Source organism: Acomys russatus, chromosome 2 (genome assembly GCF_903995435.1).
Source record: "Acomys russatus chromosome 2, mAcoRus1.1, whole genome shotgun sequence".
Lineage (NCBI taxonomy): Eukaryota > Metazoa > Chordata > Mammalia > Rodentia > Muridae > Acomys > Acomys russatus.
In genome coordinates, this window is record NC_067138.1 from 105,810,217 (window position 1) to 105,832,616 (window position 22,400).

Consider the following 22,400-nt stretch of genomic DNA (forward strand, 5'->3'; position numbering starts at 1 on the left):
CTGTTCTGGAACAGTAAACCTAAATAAGCCCTTTCCCCCCTAAACTGTTTTTTTCCAGGGTATTTTATCACAGCAACAGAAAGGATACTAATACAGTTATTAAGTCTCTAGTTTATTTTGCATCTCACTACTTTGTTTAAAGAGTTTGTCTACTATTAGAGTTTTGAGGTGGAGTATTTGGAGTCTTAACCAAAGATTCAAGTTCTCTGAAAACAGGAATGGTATAGCTACATCCCTTTTCTTTCTTTTTGAATTTGTTTCATGTAATGTGTATCGGTGTTTAACCTGCATGTATGTCTGTGTACGGTATTCAATAAGGCTAGAAAAGAGTGTCAGATTCATTAACTCCAGTGTCAAACCGGAGTTAAAGATGGTTGTGAACAATGCTGTGGATGCTGGGAATCGAACCTGGGTCCTCTATTAAAGCAATCCATGCTCTTAACCTATGAGCCAACTGTTCATCCTTCTTTTAGTTTTGTTGTCTTATAATTCCACCTAAGACTTTGAGTACTATATTAAATAAAAATGTACTGAGTAGGCACCCTTGTCTCATTCCAAGTTTTTAAGGAAATGTTCTCTATTTTTCCTGTTTAGTTTAATGTTGGCTATAGGGTTTTTATATGATCTTTATTATGTCATGATATATTTGTTATGTTCTTGCTAGCTCTACCTCTGTATCTCTATCTATCTCTATCTCTATCTCCAAGGTCTCACTAGGATGACATGGAACTCACTATGTAGATCTCCCACCTCTGCCTTCTGAGTGCTAGGAAATTGAAAGCATATACCACTGCACATAGAATATTCCTAGTTTTCTTTTTAACTTTAAAACATTTATTTTCATTTTAAGTGTATGAGCATTTGCTCGCATACATGGCTGTGTACCATGTGCATACCTGGTGCTTCCCGAGGCCAGAAGAGGCCATTGGATACCTTGAAACTGGAGTCACACAAAGTTGTGAGCCACCATGCAGGTACTGGGACTAGAACCAGGTTTTGCTACCAGAGTAGCACACGCTCTTACCTACTGAGCTATCACACCAGTCCTTGTTTCTAGTTTCTTTAAGGCTTTTCTCATGAAGAAATGCTGAACTCTGTTGAAGGGTCTTTTTTATGTCTATTGAAGTTTCTACCCTTAAGTCTACTTATGTCCTGAGTTATGCTCATAGATTGGTATATGTTTAGCCAACTTTGCATCCATGGAAGAAACAAAACTTGATCATTGTTCTCACTTGATCTCTGTTGCTGTGATAAGGTATTCTGGTCAAAATCAGCAGAGGGTAGGGAGGATTTATGTGGCTTACACTTTCGGGTCTCACGCCATTCTTGAGGGAAAGAAGATCAGGAACCTAACCAAGAGCTTGGAGCAGAAACCATGCTTCCTATTGGCTTACTTAGTCACACAGTGGCCTATCTTTCCTGTACATCCCATGACCCCCTGCTCAGGTCATGGTACCACTTATAATGGTAACCAAGACAGTCCTCCACAGACATCCCCAATGTGGTAAAGGCAATTCCTCAATTGAGGCTCCTCCTTTTAGATGACTCTAGCAGATCAAGTTGACAGTTAAAGCTCACTAGGACAACCATGATGTGAGATCTTCTTAATGTGGTCTCCAGTTTTCTTTGCAAGAATTATTTGAGAACTTTGACATGAATGCTCATCAAGGAAACTGATCTGTAGTTTTCTTTCTTGAAGTTTCTTTACGTGGTTTGGGTGTCACAGTCATACTAGCCTTGTAGAATGACTTTGGTAGTGTTCCTTCCCTTTCTATGTCATGAACAGTTTGAGAAACATTGGTATTAACTCGTCTTTGAAAGCCTGGTAAAATTAGCAGTGAATCCATCTGGATCTAGACTTGTCCTTTTTTTGTTTTGTTTTGTTTTGTTTTTATTTTAATTACTGCCAAGTTCATTGGTTTCTGTAGATTTGTTTCAGTAGTTTAAATATTCTTAGTCACATATATATCAACCTGTCCCTTTGTTCTTTCTTCTGCTTGGTTGGGTCTATTTGTGCTTTCCACTGTGTTTTTTATTTGATTTATTTTTTTCACTTTCAAATCTATCTCTTTTTTAATCTCAATTTCCTTGAAGTTTGCTCCCATATTGCTGACTTTTCAACCATATGGTTGATTTCTTATCCATCTTTGACCCTTTCTTCTTTGTTGTCCACTTTCTTTTCTAGGTCAAGATAGAATTCTGTTTCTTTGTACCCTATATCGGGTCACTGATAAATTTAACCAAAACTTGTAAGAAAGAACCAAGTTGAAGCCGTTTGAGTAAAGCTTCCATTTTGAATAGGGCTCAAATAAAGTTGAAGTTCCCAAGACCTTCCTGACATCCTGGTTGGCAGAGAGAGACATGTCCTTGGGAGACTGGCGTCCTGCTTCACAAGCTGAGCCATGAATGTTAGGCAAACCACCCTGCAGCCATTGAATAAGCCAGCCCAATGAGAACGGGATAAATGGACCACATAGGGAATGTTCTTTGGAAAGTTTCCTATCTCTAAATCCTGACTGGTTGAAAAAAAAATGTAACGGTAACTCCGCACAAATGTTTGTGGTTTGTAAGCTTTAAAGCTCTGTACCGTTCTGACTTCAGGGTGAGGGGATGGGGAACTGGGTAGGGAGGGGGCGTGGTCACAGTTCAGCTCCCAAGTCTGTTCCGTATCCCTGATCAATCAGCAGTGACTTGAATACAATAAATTTTTGTTTTCTATCTTGACTTAGTATTTAAGTTATGTTGGATATAATTGAACCTTACAATAAAACCTTTGAAATTTTCATCTGAAATCTTTCTTACTTCAGCATCTTTCAATTTAGGGATTGAGGAGTTAAGAACTTTTATAGGAGTAATTTTACCTTGCCTTTTCTAGTTTCTTGCATTTCTGGGTCGCAGCATGTGAATCCTTGGTTAGTAAATGCTTCTGAGTTGGGAAGTAGGCATGTAATCTCCTCAACAGCACTCAGCTGGGAGAAGATAAACTCCCATGCCAGCAACATCAACAAACAAGATATGGTAGTACACTTGTTGTGACGTGTGTGTGTGTGTGTGTGTGTGTGTATGCCTGTGTCTGTATATGTGTGTATGTGGTATGTGTATGTGTGTGTGTGTGTGTGTGCCTATGTCTGTGTATGTATTCATCTGTGTCTATGTGTGTATGTGGTCTGCGTGTGTGTGTGTGTGTGTGTGTGTGTGTGTGTGTGTGTGTGTGTGTGTGTGTTGTCATCCTGACAGGACCTAGAATTACCTCAGAGATAAGTCTCTAGGCACATCTATCTATGAAAGATTTTCTAGATTAGGTTAATTGAGGTGGTAAAAACTACCCTGACTAACTGATTGAGTAACAGGGAGAAAGTGAGCTGTGGACCAGCACTCATCATGCTCTGCTTGCTGATTGTGGGTGCCGTGTAACCTGCTGTCTCCAGCTTCTTCCATCATGTCTTCCTTGCCACTCTAGACTATATTCTCAAACATGAGCAAACTAAACCCTTCCGTTCTTAAGTTGTTTCTGTCAAGTATTAGTCCAGCAAGGAGATAAGCAACTAGCACAACACTCACAGTCAATTACAATTCACTAATGTGCACCAAAGACCACAGAATCCAGAATAGCAAAACTCCTGTAGCATGCACTATGAAGTCAGGAATTAGTTAAGTGTAGAAATAATAAATGCATGGGATTTGAGGAGAAGGGGAAAGCTGGGAAGAAGCAAAGTTAACACATGAGGCAGAGAATATAGAGAATGGGAAGGAGCATTGTAGAGGGGAGAGAAAAAAATTACATAGAATGCAGTGGTTAGAAGGAGAATGACCCTCAGAGGCTCATAAATTTAAGTGCTTGCTCCTTAGTTGGTAGAACCCTTTGGGAAGGTTTGGCAGGTGTAGCCTTGTTGGAGGAGGTGCATCACTGGGAGTGGGCTTTGAGGTTTCAAAAGCACATGCCAGTCTCTCTCTCTGTCTCTCTCTCTGTCTCTCTCTCTCTCTCTCTCTCTCTCTCTCTCTCTCTCTCTCTCTCTCTCTGTCTCTCTCTCTCTCTCTCTCTCTCTCTCTCTCTGTCTCTCTCTGCCTCATGGTTGTTTTTTATCACCATGCAAATTCTCAGCTACTGCCCCAGTGTCATGCCTGCCTATATGCTGCCAACCACTCACCATGACAGTCATGGACTCTAATCCTTTATAACTGTGAGCTTCCAGATTAAACACATTCTTCTATAAACTCTGTTGGTCATGGTGTCTTATCACAGCAATAGAAAAGTGACTAACACACAGTTAGTCACTTTTGGGGTGGAGGAAGAAAAAGGGAAGAAGAAATATTTCCCAACAGTTAAAAAAAAATTCAAAACCAAAATCAGATAAATGTAAGAAGAAGAATGAATAAAACCATGAGTATTTAAGGAAAAAATGTCAATAAGAAAAAGTCAAAGTACCACTAAATGTAAGTGATGGAGAAGGAAGAAATACAATGAGCAAAAAGGAAGAGGGAAAAAACTAGAGAAGAAGTACTCAATAGTGGAAAAGCAAAAATAATTAATAAATGTATGATGGGGAAAACAAAAACATTAAAAATATAAGAGAGGGCTGGAGAGATGACTCAGTGGTTAAGGACACTGGCTGCTCTTCTAGAGGATCTGGGGTCCAATTCCCAGCATCCTTTTGGCAGCTTACAACTATAACTCCAGTTCCAGAGGACCTCACATAGGCATACATGCAGGCAAAACCCCAATGCATGTGGAATAAAAAGAAAGAATAATGTGTGTGTGTGTGTGTGTGTGTGTGTGTGTGTGATACAACAAATTAATCTCCTGCTAAAAATGTTTAAGTAAAAAAAGGGAATCAAGTTAAAAAAACAACAATAACAAAACAAAAAAGAGAACAAGGCTGACGGGTAGGAGCAGCTGATTGCTTTTATGTTTAATATACAAAAATGATAGGATTATACCAGATATTATATTATATGAGGTTCATTAAGCAAGCTTCGGGAGAGAATGAAAGGGGGAAGGGGTACCGGAGGAAGGGAGAGAGAGAGAGAGAGAGACAGTGACAGAGCCAGAGACAGTGACAGAGAGACAGAGACAGAGACAGAGAGAGACAGAGACAGAGACAGACAGAGTAGGAAGAGGTCTATTTTTCTATATACTGGGCAGGGCCACGCCCTATGGCAGGTAGGCAATGACATCACAGGTAGGCAGACTGAAGCAGAAACCTAACAATTAATTACTGGCCGGGCCACGCCCCCATGGCAGGTAGGCAATGACATCACAGGTAGGCAGACTGAAGCAGAATCCTCACAATTACTGGGTTGGCAAAGCCTGCTAGCCTTGAGTAAAGGCTGCTCAGCTAGTCTTGTGGCCCCTTTGGTGTACGCTGTTGCTGCTGGGTCTGTACTGGACAAAAGGGTGATATCCAGCGTTGTCTCCTCAGCAGCTGGCTTCACTCTTTGAGTGTCAGGCACCTCAGCGTTCTTTGGGCTAGGTGAGGTCTTTTAGCTTCACAAGAATCCCCAGATCTTGTGTTTCTGAGTGTCATTTTAGCTGAGGGTGTGTCACCGTGTGTTGGGAGTATAGGAAGTACGGACAACACTACGATATGTGCCAGCGAAGGACCTGCCTTTGTACTTTTCAAGTCTCACTGATTATGTTTTACTCTGCTGGGGAAAGCTGTTGCGAACTTCAGACTCCTCGGGCTGTGCAGGAGTGAATGACAACTCCATGGCTCCAGTATTTGACACCCTCAGACTTCAGACTCAAACCCGACAAGCTCCAGGGCCACTCTTAGTCAATCATCTGTGTTCCTGGACGCCAAGGATAGGGCTATGTCTCCTCCTCCTCCTCCACTCTCCAGCCAGAGCTAACTTCCTGGGGCCCCCACACCTTTGAATCCTTCAGCCTCGAGCCCTCCTGCTCTGCACAGCTGCCCTTGTGTGCCTTCCCTCTGTGTGGCCCTCTGTGGCAGGGCCCTGGGAGTCTTTCTAACCTATGCTTGTTTCTAATCTCAGGCCCTTGGGCTAGCTCAGTAGTTAACAATAGAAGGGCCCAGCTGCTGCATAACAAAATGGAATCTCTTCTCTACTGACTCTACTTTGAGGAATTGCTGTCTCCCCAAATCCTGCAGCTAGACTTGAGGCTTGTGGGAAGTGGAGGATTGTTTTGAAGGTAGGCCTGCCTATCTTATCTAGGGCGTCTCAATTCCCTCCCCCACCGGGAATCCATGCCAATGCAGCTGCCTAAAAGTAGAGCTAGTCCATGCTTGTGTGACCACAGTTTGTAAATAGTTTTCTCTAGGAAATAAAACCTACTATTACACTGTACTTGCAGGTGCTGCTTTTGACTGACAGATGCTCTCCGATTCTCAGTTCGTCACCTGTGGTTTATATTTGTTTGTTATCACTCTATTCACAGGGATCAATGATTTTTGCCAACATTCCTTGGCATATCTTATTTCTCCCCTCTTACTGTGTCCTTAATAAGCTGGTGAAATATCAAACTGGAGCCACTCTGGCTCTAGGGAATTCTCTTATGCAGCTTGTTCTATGGTCTTCCCTTTCTGTTTCTTCTGTGATCTCTTCTATATTTCTCCTGTGTTTTAGATGTTGGTCCTACTGTCTAATCCTCCAATTTTAAAAAACATACTTTTTTCCTAGTACTCCTGTCTTGTTGGTGTAATAATGATTGTATATTCTGGGAGGCTTTTAAGGAAAAGATGTTTGGTTTTCTTATTTAGTTGTATAGATTGTTGCTTTCTCTGAGATCAACGGTCTGGTCATCTTTGATGGTCCATTCTTGTGATGAAAATGTGATGATCAGTCTTATTAAAGAGAGTGGACATTCTGCATACAAACAGGACCTTGCTGATGGCTTTGCTATAGTGAGAAATAGTCTAAACAGATTGCGGGGGGTGGTTCTGGGAACCAGACAAGGAGAGGTCAGGAGTTTTCCTGTTGAAGGTGCCTTCTTTTTTACTTATTCCCTTGTTTCTGTCCTCAGTACTTCCATACTTTTCAGCCTTGAGTCTCCATGACTGTTTAGCACCCTCCCACCTGTCTGGACAGGAGACCCATGTGGTTCCCCGGGGTGAGGATGGCAAGTGCAGCAAGTGCTCTGCCTCCCCGGCCCACCTGGCACCCTTGGTTTCTGAGTTCCTTCCCAGGTTCCCGAGTAGAGCTCCATTTGTGGTTGTTGGCCTTTCCTCATGGTACAGCTGGCCTTCAGATTTCTAAGACCATTGCCATTCGACCGCTTTCCATCGTGACATCTTTTTTTTTTTCCTCAACGTTTTGTGCCATACTTCTATCCTTTTACTGTGATTTTATTGAGGTTCTGGAAAGAATGCACCACCTATCAGACTCCAGGTCACCAGAGCCTTTCTTATTTTCTCATTGCAGAAGAAGAGAGCAAGCTGGACTTACCCGCAGAGCCACAGGAGCCCATCAGGTATGTTTTTCTCTGCCAGTTCTCCATGTAAACGAATACTAAATGATACTGCTTTTATGGTTTATAAGGAAAACTTTTAAAAAAGATTTATGTCTGCCTTATTTTTGTGTATGTGGGTGTCTGTGGAGAAGGAAAGAGCATCAAAAGCATCAATTGGTTCCCCTGAAGATGTGGTTTCAGGTGATTGTGAGGTGCCTGGTGTGGCTGCTGGGAATTAAGTCTAAGTCTCTGCAAGAGCAGCAAGTGCTCTTAACCACTGAGCCATCTCTCCAACCCCATATTTTAATTAAGAAAGGGAATTATTTGTTTTGCTTATAGTAAATGTTTTTAGGAAGAATATGGGAAATTTTTTGCTCTTTCTATTGGCTTTAACTTCAATGTAACTATAATAAACTGGTCTATTTTATTTGTATTTTAATGTAAAAATGTACTGTCAATAAAATAAGCATAAGCCATTATAGAACACAAACTCCAAGCATTTTAGGAGAAGATACGGTTAACTGTATCTCAGAAAGTAAGTCAAAGCTAAAACTCTTGTATCTTCTCTCTCTCTCTCTCTCTCTCTCTCTCTCTCTCCTCTCTGTCTCTCATTCTCTCATAGATTTTGTATTGTGATTTTTAATTCTGTGTATGTGGAAGGTAAAGAGCACATGAACCCAGTGCCCAGAGAGGTCATAAGAGGGTGTCAGATGCCCCCGATGGAAAATTCTAAGGGATCGTGAGCTTTGAGGTGATATGCGTTGAGAACAAAATAGGTCCTCAGGAAGAGCAGCAAATACTCTTGAGCCCTGAGCCACCAATCCAGCCCCCAGGGTACCTTTTAAAGGATAGCCTGGCAATGCAGCATTAGTTCGGCGTTGGGGATCTGAACAAGATGCCGTCTATGGAGTCTCTCAACTGTAAATACTTGGAACCAGTGTTCCAGCCCTAGTTTTCTTGAGCTCTAAATTTGAAACCAAATTAGCTAGTGTAGAATTGGTGCCTGATTTAGCCCAGGTTTCCTTGACTGGCATTATATAAAAGGTAAGCAAACTTCAGCCACTTACATGGCTTCTGTTTATGACATACATGGTCCTGAAACCCTGCATAAAGATCATGTACAGTCCACTGAGTGGCCTGCTTGGCTGGGGCCCAGTGAAGGCACTGCTGTCCATCCAGCATGTTAAGGAGCCAAGAGTACCTTCCCAATCCTGCACGAACATACACTGTCAAGTGCACACATGCTGTTTCATCATCTATGAAACATGGGTATCCCACAAACAGCAAAGGTTCTCTCTGCTTGGGGTTTTAACTATTTGCAGCATTCATCACAAAGCGGCAGCACCAACTAACTAGTCCAGAGGACCTGGTTAGAAGACTGACTTTTGTTCCATTTCAGCAGTTCCTCTAAACCTAGACAAGGATAAATGACCTAGAATCGGGTCGGCTTGCTTTGTGCAACCCCGAATTGTCTAGAGAAGCCTTCAGATGGGACACAGATGGAGCTAGAGAGTTGGGACTTCAGTAATGTTCCATGTTTACGGTCTGGATCATGATGAGATTGGTTCCAAGGTTTGCCCCTGATATACTGAGTTCAATGGTATCTTCTTTGTTCTTTCTTTATTGGTGTTCGTATGTGCATGTGATGTGATGGTGTGTATGTGTGTGTGTGTGTGTGTGTGTGAGAGAGAGAGAGAGAGAGAGAGAGAGAGAGAGAGAGAGAGAGAGAGGAGAGAGAGAGAGAAATGGAGATAGGGAGAAGAAAGAGGTCATGCATGTACTATGCAATTCATTTGGAGATAAAAGTACAGTTTTGGGGAGCCGCTTCTTTCCTGCCTTGGTGAGGCAGGTTCTCTCTTGTTTCTGCTGCTCAGGGGTATACTCAGGAAATCTGGCCCCGAGCTCCTGTCTGCCTCTCATCTGTCTTTCAGAAGGCTGGGGTCACCGATTCACAATACCACATCAACTTTTTTTCACCGAGATCCCCGGGAATTGAACTCAGATCCACTGAGACACCTGGTTGGGCCCTACTTTTTAGTTTTGGAATAACACATCACAACGAGGTCTTGTAGAAATTATCCAAAGAGAAGTACCACTCCTCACATTGGCATATCTATCCATTGGCTTTGAGCTTTGCATTAACTTCATGAGCAAAAAAAGATCTATGTATAGAAACATGTTCCAGAGGGGAAATCTTGGAATGCAAAGGGCAAGACAAAACTCAAGCAGATTATGATCAACTGCATGGAACATAGGCAAAGGGTTTCTATCTATGTTGAACTAGGGGTGTAAGGGTCAAAGCTAACCTGTAAGTTCCACTTGCCCAAGGACAGATACTTCCTAAAATGTTGGCAGGAGTGTGTCAGGATGTATGCTGGTCCCTGATTGGACTTGATGGGAAATATGGTGGCCTTATAGTTTTGCCCTTTTAAGCTTCTGCAAAATGTGATTAATCGCCAGATTCCCAAACCCCACCCACGCCCCGACCCCATCAAATGGACCTGGCCAGAATCCGTCATCCTGGCCAATATTTAATTAAAGTTTGCTTCAAATTGGGCTCAAAAATTCTGAAACTGGGCTTTCTCTCAAGAATCTCAGGTTCAACAGGGTTCTGTTGACACTGAACTTGTACAGTCAGCTAGAGTTCTTGCATAGCATCTAGAATATCTCTCTACGGTTATGCAGCAGACTTCACCACCCATGGAAGGGAAGATGCTTTATTAGTGTCTACAAAACTCACTCACTGCGCATACTATCCTATAGCAGGCACTATGTGTTGGGGACACACCCTGTAATGTGTGATCCCTAACTCATGAGCTTCATATTCTAGAATGCAGTGCTCTTCTGCCTAAGAGAACACAGGGACAAGGACTGTGTGGGAAGCATCTTCCACCAGATGCCCAAGGCCATGGGGCAAATGCTAGTAGTGTGGCTAAGAAGGAATTTGAAGAATGCTAAGGTCAGAGTGAGTTCTATTTAAATGAGCCATTTTGAGCAGAAACATCTTCCCCACAGCCTTTTCCTTTATTTCTTTTCTGTCTGAGCTTTCCTCTAGAAGTCACCAAGCTCCGAACCCGTTATGTATATGCAGCTTGAGTGATCACTTATTGTTGAGTTGTGTTGATACAATATAATAAGCTCAATGACAGATGTACAACCAAGATACCCAGGCAATAATGAGAAGAAAGTTTCCTTGACAAGACATAGAAAATAGCATGTAGAGGCCTACTCTCAAAAGGATCCCAGGCTTGAGGTCACTTTTTCCCCCAGGGGGTTGGAGGTTGTCGGCTCTTTTCAAGGCCAGGCTTCTCTGTGTAGCCCTGGCTATCCTGGAACTGGCTCTATAAATCAGGCTGGCCTCGAACTCATGGAAATCCACCTGCCTCTGCCTCCCATCAAGGCAGGGAAGGAACTCCCCTGTGGACTGGGGAGCAGGGCTTTGTTTACAGAGGGTGATATGAGAACACATATGTTCCATTAACTGATGAACACAGTAGTTCTAGCTCATCCACAGGCAGTGAGTGCGTTCCAAGACCCCTGGCGGATGCTGAAATTCTACACAGTACCAAACTGTATGTATATGTGTGTGTGTGTGTGTGTGTGTGTGTGTGTGTGTGTGTGTGTGTATTTCCCCCTATACATCTGTATCAGTTACTTATCTTCTTCCTATAACAAAGCACCTCACAAAAAACACTTAAGGAAGGAAAGGCTTATTCAGGCTCACAGTCTGAGGTAGGGAAGTCATGGTGGCAGCTGGTCACATTGAGGACAACAAGAAGAGAGGAATAAGTGTTGTGGCTTGGCTCTCCTTTTCCTTTTAAAAGATGGTTTGGGACATGGGAGTAGAGAGATGGGTCAGCGCTTTAGAGCACTTGTTTCTCTTGACAGAGGACCTGAGTACCATTCCCAGCACCTACATAATGGCTTTCAACCATCTGTAACTCCAGTTCCAAGGGACCCAACACTGCCTTCTGACTTTTGGAGACACCAGGCACATACATACATAAATGCAGGGAAAACATTTTTATGCATAAAATTAAATAAATAATCTTAAAAATGAGAAATCTGAGACAGAACAATTAGGACAACATTCTGTGATTAAAGAGCTGTGGATATAGTTCCTCGTGTCTCTGCTTTTGTCTTAAACTATTCCATTGCCCTACACTCACCCTCCCCGTCACTATGTGAGGTGACAAATGCCTACATGAAAAGATGCCATGAGATGAGTTTTACAGACATTGTGACATAGATTAGCACTGCAGCAGTCCATCAGTCTAAAGGGCCATTGGGTGACTGATGGACAAGGAGTCCACTGAGTGTGGACACACTTGGAGAAAAAGCCAAGTCTCCTTCCAGGAGAGAGAGAAAAATGGCACAAGATTCATCCTGCTGCTTAACCTGTAAGCAATTTAAAATTTATGAAATGTTGTTTTTTTTGTGGAATATTCCATTTGACATTTTTGTAGCATGATTAAAACTATGGAGAGAGAAACTATAGAGGGGGCTACTACAACAAATTAAGTCTTCACAGATGACAAGACTATGTCCACAGTTAAAACCAAGTAAGTAAATAGTAGAGTAGTAAGCAAGTAGTAAAGGAAGAGTGAAAACTGGCAAGTGAGTATAGCAAAGACTCTAGGGACAAGAGGGATTTTTTAAAATAAACTCTATTTCTATATACTCATAAATAACAATAGAAAAAATGTCTTTGAGATCACTCACCATCTTCTTGTTTCAGCCTCCGTAATACTGAGGCTATAGAGATATATGCCACCAGCAAGAAAAGCTTTACATGCAAGAGGCATATGACACCTATACTGAAATCTTCAAAATATTTCCGAGAAAAAAATTTAAAGGGCTTAAGGAAGAGAAACATCCACTACTTGTTGCTTGAAATGCTCCACATTATTACATGTGATGATTGTTCCCAAAGAATTTAATCTGTTTTTATCCCCAGAACCTTAGAAGCTGCTTTTAACACTTGCCCCAGTCAAGATAAACAAACTGGGCTGACCTAAGATAACTTGTGCTGTCCTAGAATGTTGCAATGAACCTCTGTATGATTCAGTCCTGTATGTATACGCATGAGTGCTCATGTTGATGTGTGCATGTGTGTATGTGTGCTCATGTACCCATGTGCACTCACACGGGGACCAAGGAAAGACACTGAGTGGGTTGAACACTGGGTAGATTGCTCTATCACTCTCTCATTACCTTGAGGCAGGTCTCTCACTGAGCCTGGAGCTTGCCACTTTTTGACTAGACTGGCTACCATCATGCTCTAGCCATTTTGCTGTCTTACACTTGCAACCATGTTGGGACTGCAGGCACAAACAGCCACACCCAACTTTTACACAGGCCCTAGGAACCGAACTTGGGTCCTCATGCTTGTGTGGCAAATGTCCTTACCCATAGAGCTACCTCCCCCAGTCCTGGTTTAATCTTTGTAATGCATGTTCCTAACCCTGAAATAAATGTCCTGGTCAGACAGCCTGAGCTGTCAATCCTGCTCTCATTTAGAGCCAGGTCTACATGAGGAAGGGCATGAGAGGTGAAAACCCCAGATTGTTACCTATGACAGCCCTTATACACAATTGTTTGGCTAGGCTTTGATGAGAAGCAATGTGGGCATCGCTAACTAGAAACTTTTGCACAGAAGCAGAAGTACGGTGTTATAGGATATTCAAGATTTATGGGAACTGCCGAGAGATGGGGACTCTGAAGAGAGGAGTGAGAGCCCAGAAGAAGGAAGGGTTGGGCATGGCCATTTGCAAGTGTTGAGACTTCACCCCCTCTAGAATTAGATGACAAATGCCATTTCGCAACAGAGGTGTCACCCTCCATGGCACAAAGGGCAGAATGTAGAAAAGCAGTTAACAGGCTACACGAACTGCTGAGAGACCAGCGACTGTGCGTGTGGATGAGGCTCTTCTCAGGCATGATTTCACTGGATACCTAGGACAACCTCTTGAGAAAAGTACCTCTTCTCTTAGTGATGGGGAAACAAGTGTGGAAAAGTTACATAACTCACCTGTCACCCAGTCAGTTCCAGGCCCTGCAGTCTTACCCATATTGCTAAGAACTAGGTGGTGTAGGAGAAGTTTCCAAACAGACAAAGTTCAGGCTGCGTGTTGCTTCCATAAACTAACATTGCTATTATTTTTCTTTTTCCAGGCAGTGAGCCTGCCTTTTCCCATCACTGGCTTCCTTCACGTTAATGGCTTTATCTGTCAATCTTTCTTTTTTTTTTTTTTTTTCCATCCCAAATTTTACCATCAAACCCTAAAGTTCACTTTGGCTCCTCTGTCATATAGTCACCTAAGGCCATATCTAAAATTACACTCATATTTTACTTGAGTCCCACATAATGTTTTCTATTAATAGACAACTAGTCTTCTGGGCTTCAGAAAAGTACTTGAGCCAACATTCCTTCGCCTTTCATGTGTCTGGTAACCAATCAGATCTTTCTTCAGCATTGTCTTGGTTTTGACTGTGCCTGCTCCTAACCCTTGCTCCCACCCCTGTTAACTTCCAGGTAACTCACACCTGTTAGCCTTCCTTATGGAACTCACCCTGTGTGAGACCCCCAAGGTAACCCTTGCTCAGGCCTCAGCTTGTTTTCTACTTTCCAGTTTTGGAATTTATCTCACATCTGATGAACCAAGTTGTCAGCAATTTCAACCACTCTCTGCACCACCAGGCGTCCCCTGCTTGAACAGCCTCCACGTGCTCTCAAGCTGAACTCCCATCGGAACTCAATGGCCTCACCCCGGTCTTCCCTTCCTCTGAGATCCTCTGTGTGCACATGCATCCACCACAGCCCATCCCTAAACCTGGCTGAGGCTGGTCCCTGAGCCCAGGATACCTCCTTCCTTTCTGCAGACAAATGACTCCCGGATGACTTCCAAACACAAGTTTTATTACCTTTCTCCAAATTCTTCTGTTTATTGCCACTTCTAAAGAAGTATGGTCAGTGTATCATATTATCTATATATTCAACCCTGCAGCACCATATTATGGGATAGAGAAAGCTGTTCTCTTCACTTGCTCAGGGAATATGCCTTATTTAAACAGAAAAAAATCAGCTCTGATGTCTACTACAAACTTACAAATTTATATGTCCTTCCTTTCCATTGTCAAAAAGAGTATTCCGTATGTTCTCCGTGTTGGTGGGAACTACAAACACATTTGTATGCCATTTATCTCCTCATTAGCTCCATAGTCTATCTGAATAATAGTAAATATAGTTAATTCTTTTAAAGGACTGCTTCCTTTATAGAATTGGAGATGCAAATATTTAAGATAGTCCTCTTTGTGTATTCAAGCTAACCACAGTTACACCTTTTAGGGTAATATTTTTAATTATTCTGGAAGAAAGAAAAGAAATCCCCAGAGGTCTAACAGTTTGAAACTGAACGGGACACCCCTGGGAGGAGAGAGGGTCATGGGTCATCCTCAAACAGACAAAAGACAAGGGAGACGATTGTGTCCAAAGACGGCATATGTTTTTTCATGAGACAGTGTGTTGACAGTTTCCTTCCTCGTGGGTCATTGTTGTCTGCTAAATGAACTGTGACGGCAAACGGAGCTCAAGATTTTCATGCAGCAGATACAGGGCCGCCCTTTACTTTTTTTTTTTTTTTTTAACCCTTGCTGCAAATGGCTGAAACAGTTTTGAGGGCAAATTCACATTACTTTAGCATATCGTTTGGTAGTGTGAAGACATAATAGCAATGGTTAATTTATCTTCACCCTGTTTCCGAGTTCCACTTATGTTTGATTGGAAAAGGAGTAACGCACTTGAAAAACGTTAGTCTTAAAAGTAGGTGTCCTAAACGGCTAAATAAATGAATGCACTGATCCATTTAAATATTGCTCCATTAATTTCAGCAATGAGTCAAATATTTACCTTAAGGAACTTAAAAGTTGACCTATAAAAATTAATACTAATGTATTTGTCTTAACTGATAATGTGTTTCTTCTTCCAAAGAACCGAAATGTTAAATGGGAAAAGACCTAGGGGTAGTTCACCTGATGCTTCAGCATCCACCTACACCTGTCAGCTGGTGGGTTCACATGGCTGAATATTATCTCCGAGTGATGTTTTATTTACAGAGCTGTGTTCAACAAGTTCATAGTAAAACTGCGAAGAGAAGTGGTTACTGAGGGTGTTCTACAGTTGCCCTTTACTACCTCACAACAGCCTTCACCTTCTTGCCAGGGCCCTGCCTCTGCCTCCCTGAGTGATGGGATTGAAGGCATGCGCCACCATGCCTGGCTTGAATGTTTGAATTTCAGAGATGTATGCCCAAATCCCAGCATGGTGGCGCATGTCTCCATTCCCAGGAATCCCAGCACACAGGAGGCAACAGCAGGAGAATTGTGAGTTTCAGTCCAACCTGGACTACACAGAGATCAACACCTACCAGGGACACACATTCCGGGTCTCAAAAAATGAAGAAATAAAAGAACTAAAGGTAGAGATTATTATAGTTTCTATGTCAGTCTAGTTTGGTTGATATTGGCTGAATCATGTGCTCTGATTAGGTAATTTTAAGGACAAATTTACAGATTATATATGGTCTTTTGTTTATACTTTCAGAGTAACTAAAACAATCTCATTTAATGATTACTACAAGACATGGTCTGAGATAGCCACGTCAAAAATCGCAGAACACTCCAAAAATCCACGTAAGCCGATCTTGCCTTATTCTTTATCCTTTGAATATCTTTTAATTTGTTGATTATTCTGTTTGTCTTGCTCTCATATTAAGACTAATTGACACATATTTGCTATTCAAGAGCAATAAACTGTTCTCTTGGCTCTCTATACTGTACTCTTCACACAACAACTATTAATTTAGTTCCTTTTTTTATGTAGAGCCCTGACCTGAAGTCTGTTTAAAGCCAGAAGGAAGGGCAGGCAATTGATGGAGTTCTTACTCTTACAAGGTTTCCTTAACTGCCTCCATCCCAGAGAGAAGGGTTCACAGCAGGGTGGACTTTTCCATTTCAAATAGTTATCCCCTAAGCGGGGAGAGCAAATGCATGCAGAAAACATGAGAGCTGGGGGCTGTTCAGTTACGTCAATGTAAGAAAGCATTGTCTGGGCACCACAAAGACAGAATATGAGGGCTGGACAACTGGTTCCACTTAACTGAACTTTCTGAGTATGTGTTACTATTTGCCTCAAAGTAGGCAATCCAGTCTCCACACACTTAAGTGAAAATGTGCCTGTGCCCTAGCCATCCTGCGTAAGCGGCACTGGACATTGTGAAATTAGAGGGGATGGACTGCAGATGCCAGAGTCTGTGGTGACTTTTTATAGTCCTTTTCTTTCTTGGCTGTTACAGTCTATATTCTCCTTGACATGTTGCACTCATGAGTCTTCTTCTGCCTCTTTCCTCAGTGATGACCTTTCTCCTATCCTCCTCCCAGTCTCTGAAAAGCCTCTCCTACTACTGTGTTTTTCATCAGCCAGCGATTGCCAAAACCACACTCTAGCCAGACCCTCTTCTGGAGCCACATGCACATTGGCAGCCGTGCCCTGAGCTTCACCTACGTACAGTACAGGCATGCAATTTAAGATAGCCTGAACCCAGTTCACCTCCATACTCCCAAACCTGTCCTTTCTCTGTTCTCAGTCTTGGGCACTGGCAGCTCACTACTTTTGCATTTTCTTCAGCCTCAGAATTCTTAAAACAATCTTATGCCTCTTAATCTTTCTTCTTTGTAGTCTTGATTTATCTCTCAACATTATTCTGCTATCCTACTCACATCCACCCTTATGGTCACTGCTTTAGTTTTAAGTCTCATTGTTCATCTCACTGTAATAGTTTCCTAACTAGAAAAAAAAAGTTGTATTTACTTTTTTAGGCATAAGTTAAGGCAAAAGTACTACTAAGCTTAACACCTACAAAAACAAGGAAGACTGACGTTCATGAACTCACATGTTCTTTCTGGAAGTTGTTTATTGATTACATTGGGATTATTCATTCTCTCTCTCTCTCTCTCTCTCTCTCTCTCTCTCTCTCTCTCTCTCCCTCTCTCTCTCTCTCACACACACATGATTGAAAAAAATCATTCAAGGTGCATTATGAGTGTTAGACCATACCACCCTGAACATGCCCGAGCTCCTCAAAGTGTATTACAATACACAGATTTTAACAACGCTGTCAGTTCAGAGAATTTTTATTTTTGATATCAGACTTCATGGGCATTTAATTGCAAAGTTTGGTGTCCACATGTGCCTTTAGCCAATCAGTTTATGTCAAGCGCCTACTATGTATGAATAGAATATGGAGGCACACATGGATTTGGGGACAATAAACATTTGTTGTGAAAACCTGGTGTTGAGAGATTAACTCCAGGGACTAAGAGATAAATTCCTCCAGTCAAAAAAACAAACAACACAAAAAAAGCCCAGATTTTTGCAGGATGGTAACATGTAAATACATGGGGGTCCTCAAAAGATACAATCAATGTGCCAAATTTTGAGAAGACTTGGGTATGATTGTCTCTTAATAAAAAAAAGTGACTTGAAAATAGAAGGAAATTATGGTGACTCCCTGCCAATGTTTCTCCCTCAACAGTGGTTGTCTCCAACTTGTTGAATTGTGTTGTTTGCTACATCCGTCTGTCACTAACCCAGTCTGTTACCCATCCTCTGGGAAAGCAACAGCCTGGGAATAGTTGTCTGTAGCCCAGAAGTATTTCTGTGACTTTGAATCTAACACTGAATGGCAGATTTCACAATCCCACTGCCTCTTCTTCCCATGGAATTGTTATAAAAATAAAACAAAAAAAGTTCCAAGAGTCTCCCTTCAAAAATAACTGGCACCTAATTTTAAAAAGTAAATGTAAACCTGACATGTGCTGCTGGCCATGTTGTCTTTTGATAGTTCAGCTGGCTGACTGCCAACACTTTCTTTTTTAATGGCCTAATTTCCTGGCAATAACGAAGATAAAGCTTTTAGATTATAGAATGCTTCTTCAATGACTCAGAAATGCAAAGAAAACTTCTTATAACTTCATTTCTACCTTTATATTCTTATCACTGCTGAGATTATTAAAATCTCATGCATATTTTAAGAGCTTTGTAGTTTACGAGTAGGAAGTAGTTGTGTTTTGATTTGGATATTAACACTTTTCCATATTTTTGAGCCACAAAAGCCATGTCTAATATAATATGCCATAATAGTCACGAGTATATTCTTTCACAATACAGCCTTCAGATTATCTGTATATATTGTGCTTTTAACTACCCCAGTTCATATTCCTTTATTTATTCAACCACTATTTATTTACTGAATGCCTTAGTATATGTCACAAGTAGTCATACATCTGCCTGAGGGACTAGACATTATTCTAACCTCCTTTTTCAGGTGAGAAAATAAGACAAGACTAAAACAGGTGATTTAGCTAAGGTCATCTATATAGGAGAAAATAGTACATATCAATAAAGAAGGTAAATTCTAGAGCCAAATTCCCCTGGCTTATCTTTGCTATTATTTGCTAGCTGTGTGACACTAGGAAGTCTATCCCCCTCCTTGGCCCAGTTGCCTTGTTTATGAGATGAGAGTAATCACATACGCCATAGGGTTGCAGTACCTAGAGTGTGCCCAGTGTACGGCATCAAGAACACATGCCTATTCTCAGTTACTAGCACTGTGGTCCAGAGGCTTGGACCAGACCTCTGGCTCTACATTCCTTCCTAAGATACTATTCTGCCTTTATAATATGACAACACATTATCACAGCACAGTGTGAGATTTATATTCAAACGCTGAAGCATAAGCAGAATTTCTGAAATGCTTGTCATTTTCATTCACAATCATAGGAGATCATATAGAGAAATGGAGAGTGACCCCACTGTTCTCTGCCCATCACTATAAAATGTCAAGTAAAGGGTTTGGCAGAGAGAAAACCCATGCATATGGTTGTAGGAACAGCTCTTTAATGACAGAATACGATCCCCATACGGAACTGCTTACGTTCCAGGAAAGGAATTCCTGAGCGCGGGCAGCATGCTGTGCAGTGCTGAGTGGAGGCTTCCTGGTGCTTGTTTGCTGTCAGCAGGCAAACCAAACAGCCTCCAGCGTCAGGGGGGTGCTTGCTTTCACCCCGGGAGACTTTCATTCTTTGAGTCTTCCAAAGGCCCTTCCTTCCATGCAAGAGGCGGTGTGCCTGCTTCCAGAGCCAGGCCTCTCAGCCGCAAGGGCTCATTAGAGCCACCTGAGGAGCTTGTAAAAATTCCAACATAAAGGGCACACCCAGACCAGTTCCATCAGGGTTGGCAGTAGGACTGGCGGACTGGCGAGTGGTAGTTTTTGAAAGCTCCCCTGATGACCATAACGCGCAGCCACAGCTGGGACCAGCATGATGTCAGAAGTTAGCAACTCCTTAGGCTTGGCTAGTTTTGCAACCCACAGGCAAGTAAATTCAAGTGAGTAGCTTACCTAACTGCCATCTTCATTCCTATTAATGAGCAAAGACTATTCAGTCACGTACGGTTGCATGAGGTAGCATGTACGTAAGCAAAACCCACTAGTCCACGCTGGTACCTCATTTTCTGGACTTGAGTGTCCTGGAAGTGAAGATAGGCAACTTTTAAGTCAACCTCTGTGTACGTAGGACAGTAGGGGGAGGACAAATTGACACACAACAACCTGAATTTTCCTAGATTTTTAAAGACCTAACTCAGACCAAACCAGGGTTCCTGGCTTCAATGTCAAAGATGAGGCCAAGTTGGAAAGTCTGTTAAAGATATTTAACAGATTTAAGCAAGAGAGTTAAGAAAGACAGACCCGAGTGGGTTATGTGTTTCTTGAGAGAAAGTAGGAAAAATAAGGATAAGGCTTGGGCTTCTCAAAGCAGAGTGGCAACTGTTTCGTATTACCCACTTGTAGCGTTATGGTGACTCTCAAGTGACATCTCCAAAGCTTGCTCTGAGACCCAACCCCTTTTTGTTCGAATTTGATTAAGTGAGATTATAAGGTGGTTCAGGAGGTGTGTTGGATGGAATTATGACCTAATAAAGAGGAACCAGCGTCTCTAGGGTTGCCCAGGGAGTTTAGTGTGTATGTGTCCTTTCCCTGCAAATGGGGCTTCTGGTTAGATTCCTAGAAAATTACAGGTTTACAACTGGGAAGGGAAATAGTTGTTAATTGTGCATTCTTGGTTTCCTGCTGGTGAGGGGCTTCAACTTGATTCCAAGGAAAGGCCTATTTCTCTCTTCTCATCAACCCCACCCACCCAATACACAAAATTTCCTTGCCTTTCTTGTCTCATTATTTAAAAAAAAAAAAAAAATGAGTAGGGAGGCACAAGATCCTGGGTTCTGTCTCCACTGCTGCAAAAACAAACAAATCCCAGAGTAGATACAACACTGTAATTTTCAAGAGAAAGCATTACCTTACAGAAGAGAAAGAGCTATGTGGTAAAAAGCATGGAGGGGGTGCTTTTATGTCATGGCTTACAAAACTGGGCCACAAGCAAGAGACATGAGGCAAGGATTTCACCCTCTAGAACTTAGGTGAAAAGATAGATCAGGGCCCCTCTCCTCCTCCTGTCTCTTTGCTCCCCCCATTCCTTGTGGTCTTCCTCTAGTCAGCTTCATTCATTGGAGACATATATCCAAACAATTGACTGTCTTGGAGAGAAGATGCATATTGTAGGTAAGCTGTCTAAGGAGTTTACGGGCAGGTGGTAGAACACAATAAGCAAAACAAGCAAAGGAACAAAATATCCAAACAACAACAACAACAACAAAAACCATACAGGTATATGAGAAGTGTTCAAAGTCTGTAAAAAGAACTGTGGTGTCGTCATCTCTGAGATGACAGCAGTGAAGCCAATCGAACATGCGTAGACTTCTTGGAAGAGTTGGCCTGGTTACGCTGGGTTGGTACCATATAAAGTAGAGACTGTCTGCCACACAGGTTCACATTCATGACACAGGAAAATGTAAGGTAAAATAGAACCTTAGAAAAAATTTTAATTTTGTCCATGTAAGTTGAAGATGGTTGTTAAGAAGACGGTCTTGAACATTTTCAGGAGGTGTAAGGGTGCCCTCCACAGTTATTCTGCACACATGGGCCTATAGTAAGAATTGTAAGCCCGGCTGAAGGTGCACGCTTTTAATCCCAACAGACAAAAGCAGAGGAATCTCTGTGAATTTGAGTCCAGCCTGGACTATGGAGTAAGTTCCAACACAGCCAGGGTTATACAGAAAAAGAGAAAACCTGCCTCGTAAAAGAAAAGAAAAGAAGAATTCCAGTAATGTTACTTATAATAGTCACCCAAAGGGAAGATGGTTCTTCACCAAGAACTCTAGAGAACTGAGATTTGCTTCTTTAATGGAAAGCATGCTTTCCTCAAATGCCAGCACAAAGTCTAATGAGGCTTGGGAGACAGTGTGGGTATGTATGTTCATGTGGATCTAAGGAAGAAATCAATCAAAATGCATAGAAACCTTCCTGGTAAAAATGATGCAATTTAACAGAAGAAGAAGAAGAAGAAGAAGAAGAAGAAGAAGAAGAAGAAGAAGAAGAAGAAGAAGAAGAAGAGAAGAAGAAGAAGAAAAGAATGACTTGTTTTCTATCAAAAGCAAATAGCATTGCATTACAAAGAAAAAGTAGACCATTGATATGATAGAGACTCCAAGTAGCATCAAGACTAGTGAAGAGCATCTTGCCAGTTAAGTGGTTCAACTACAAACTCAGACTTAAGAAGGAGAAGAGGAACAAGAGGGAAGGGGGAGAAAGGCAAGAGAAGGGAAGAAGATATGTGATGTAGGTTAAGAGAACAGTTTTCAGTACTTTTTGTTTGGTTGGGGTTTTTTTTTTTTGGGTTTTGAGACAAGGTTTCTCTGTGTAGCCTTGGCTGTGCTGGACTCACTTTGTAAACCAGGCTGGCCTCAAACTCACAGCGATCTGCCTGCCTCTGCCTCCCGAGTGCTGGGATTAAAGGCGCGCACCCCTATGCCTGACTC

At 42.0% G+C, this 22,400-nt stretch overlaps 1 protein-coding gene across 1 annotated transcript in view; it reads left to right on the plus strand.

Annotated features, from left to right (window-relative positions):
• The window catches only part of Ube2u (ubiquitin conjugating enzyme E2 U), a 67,506-nt gene that overhangs the window by 21,270 nt on the left and 23,836 nt on the right, over positions 1 to 22,400 (plus strand). The window contains exon 6 of the mRNA XM_051156912.1: positions 7,313 to 7,429. Within this exon, the coding sequence (XP_051012869.1) occupies positions 7,313 to 7,429 (117 nt within the window). The remainder of the gene's footprint in view (positions 1 to 7,312; positions 7,430 to 22,400) is intronic.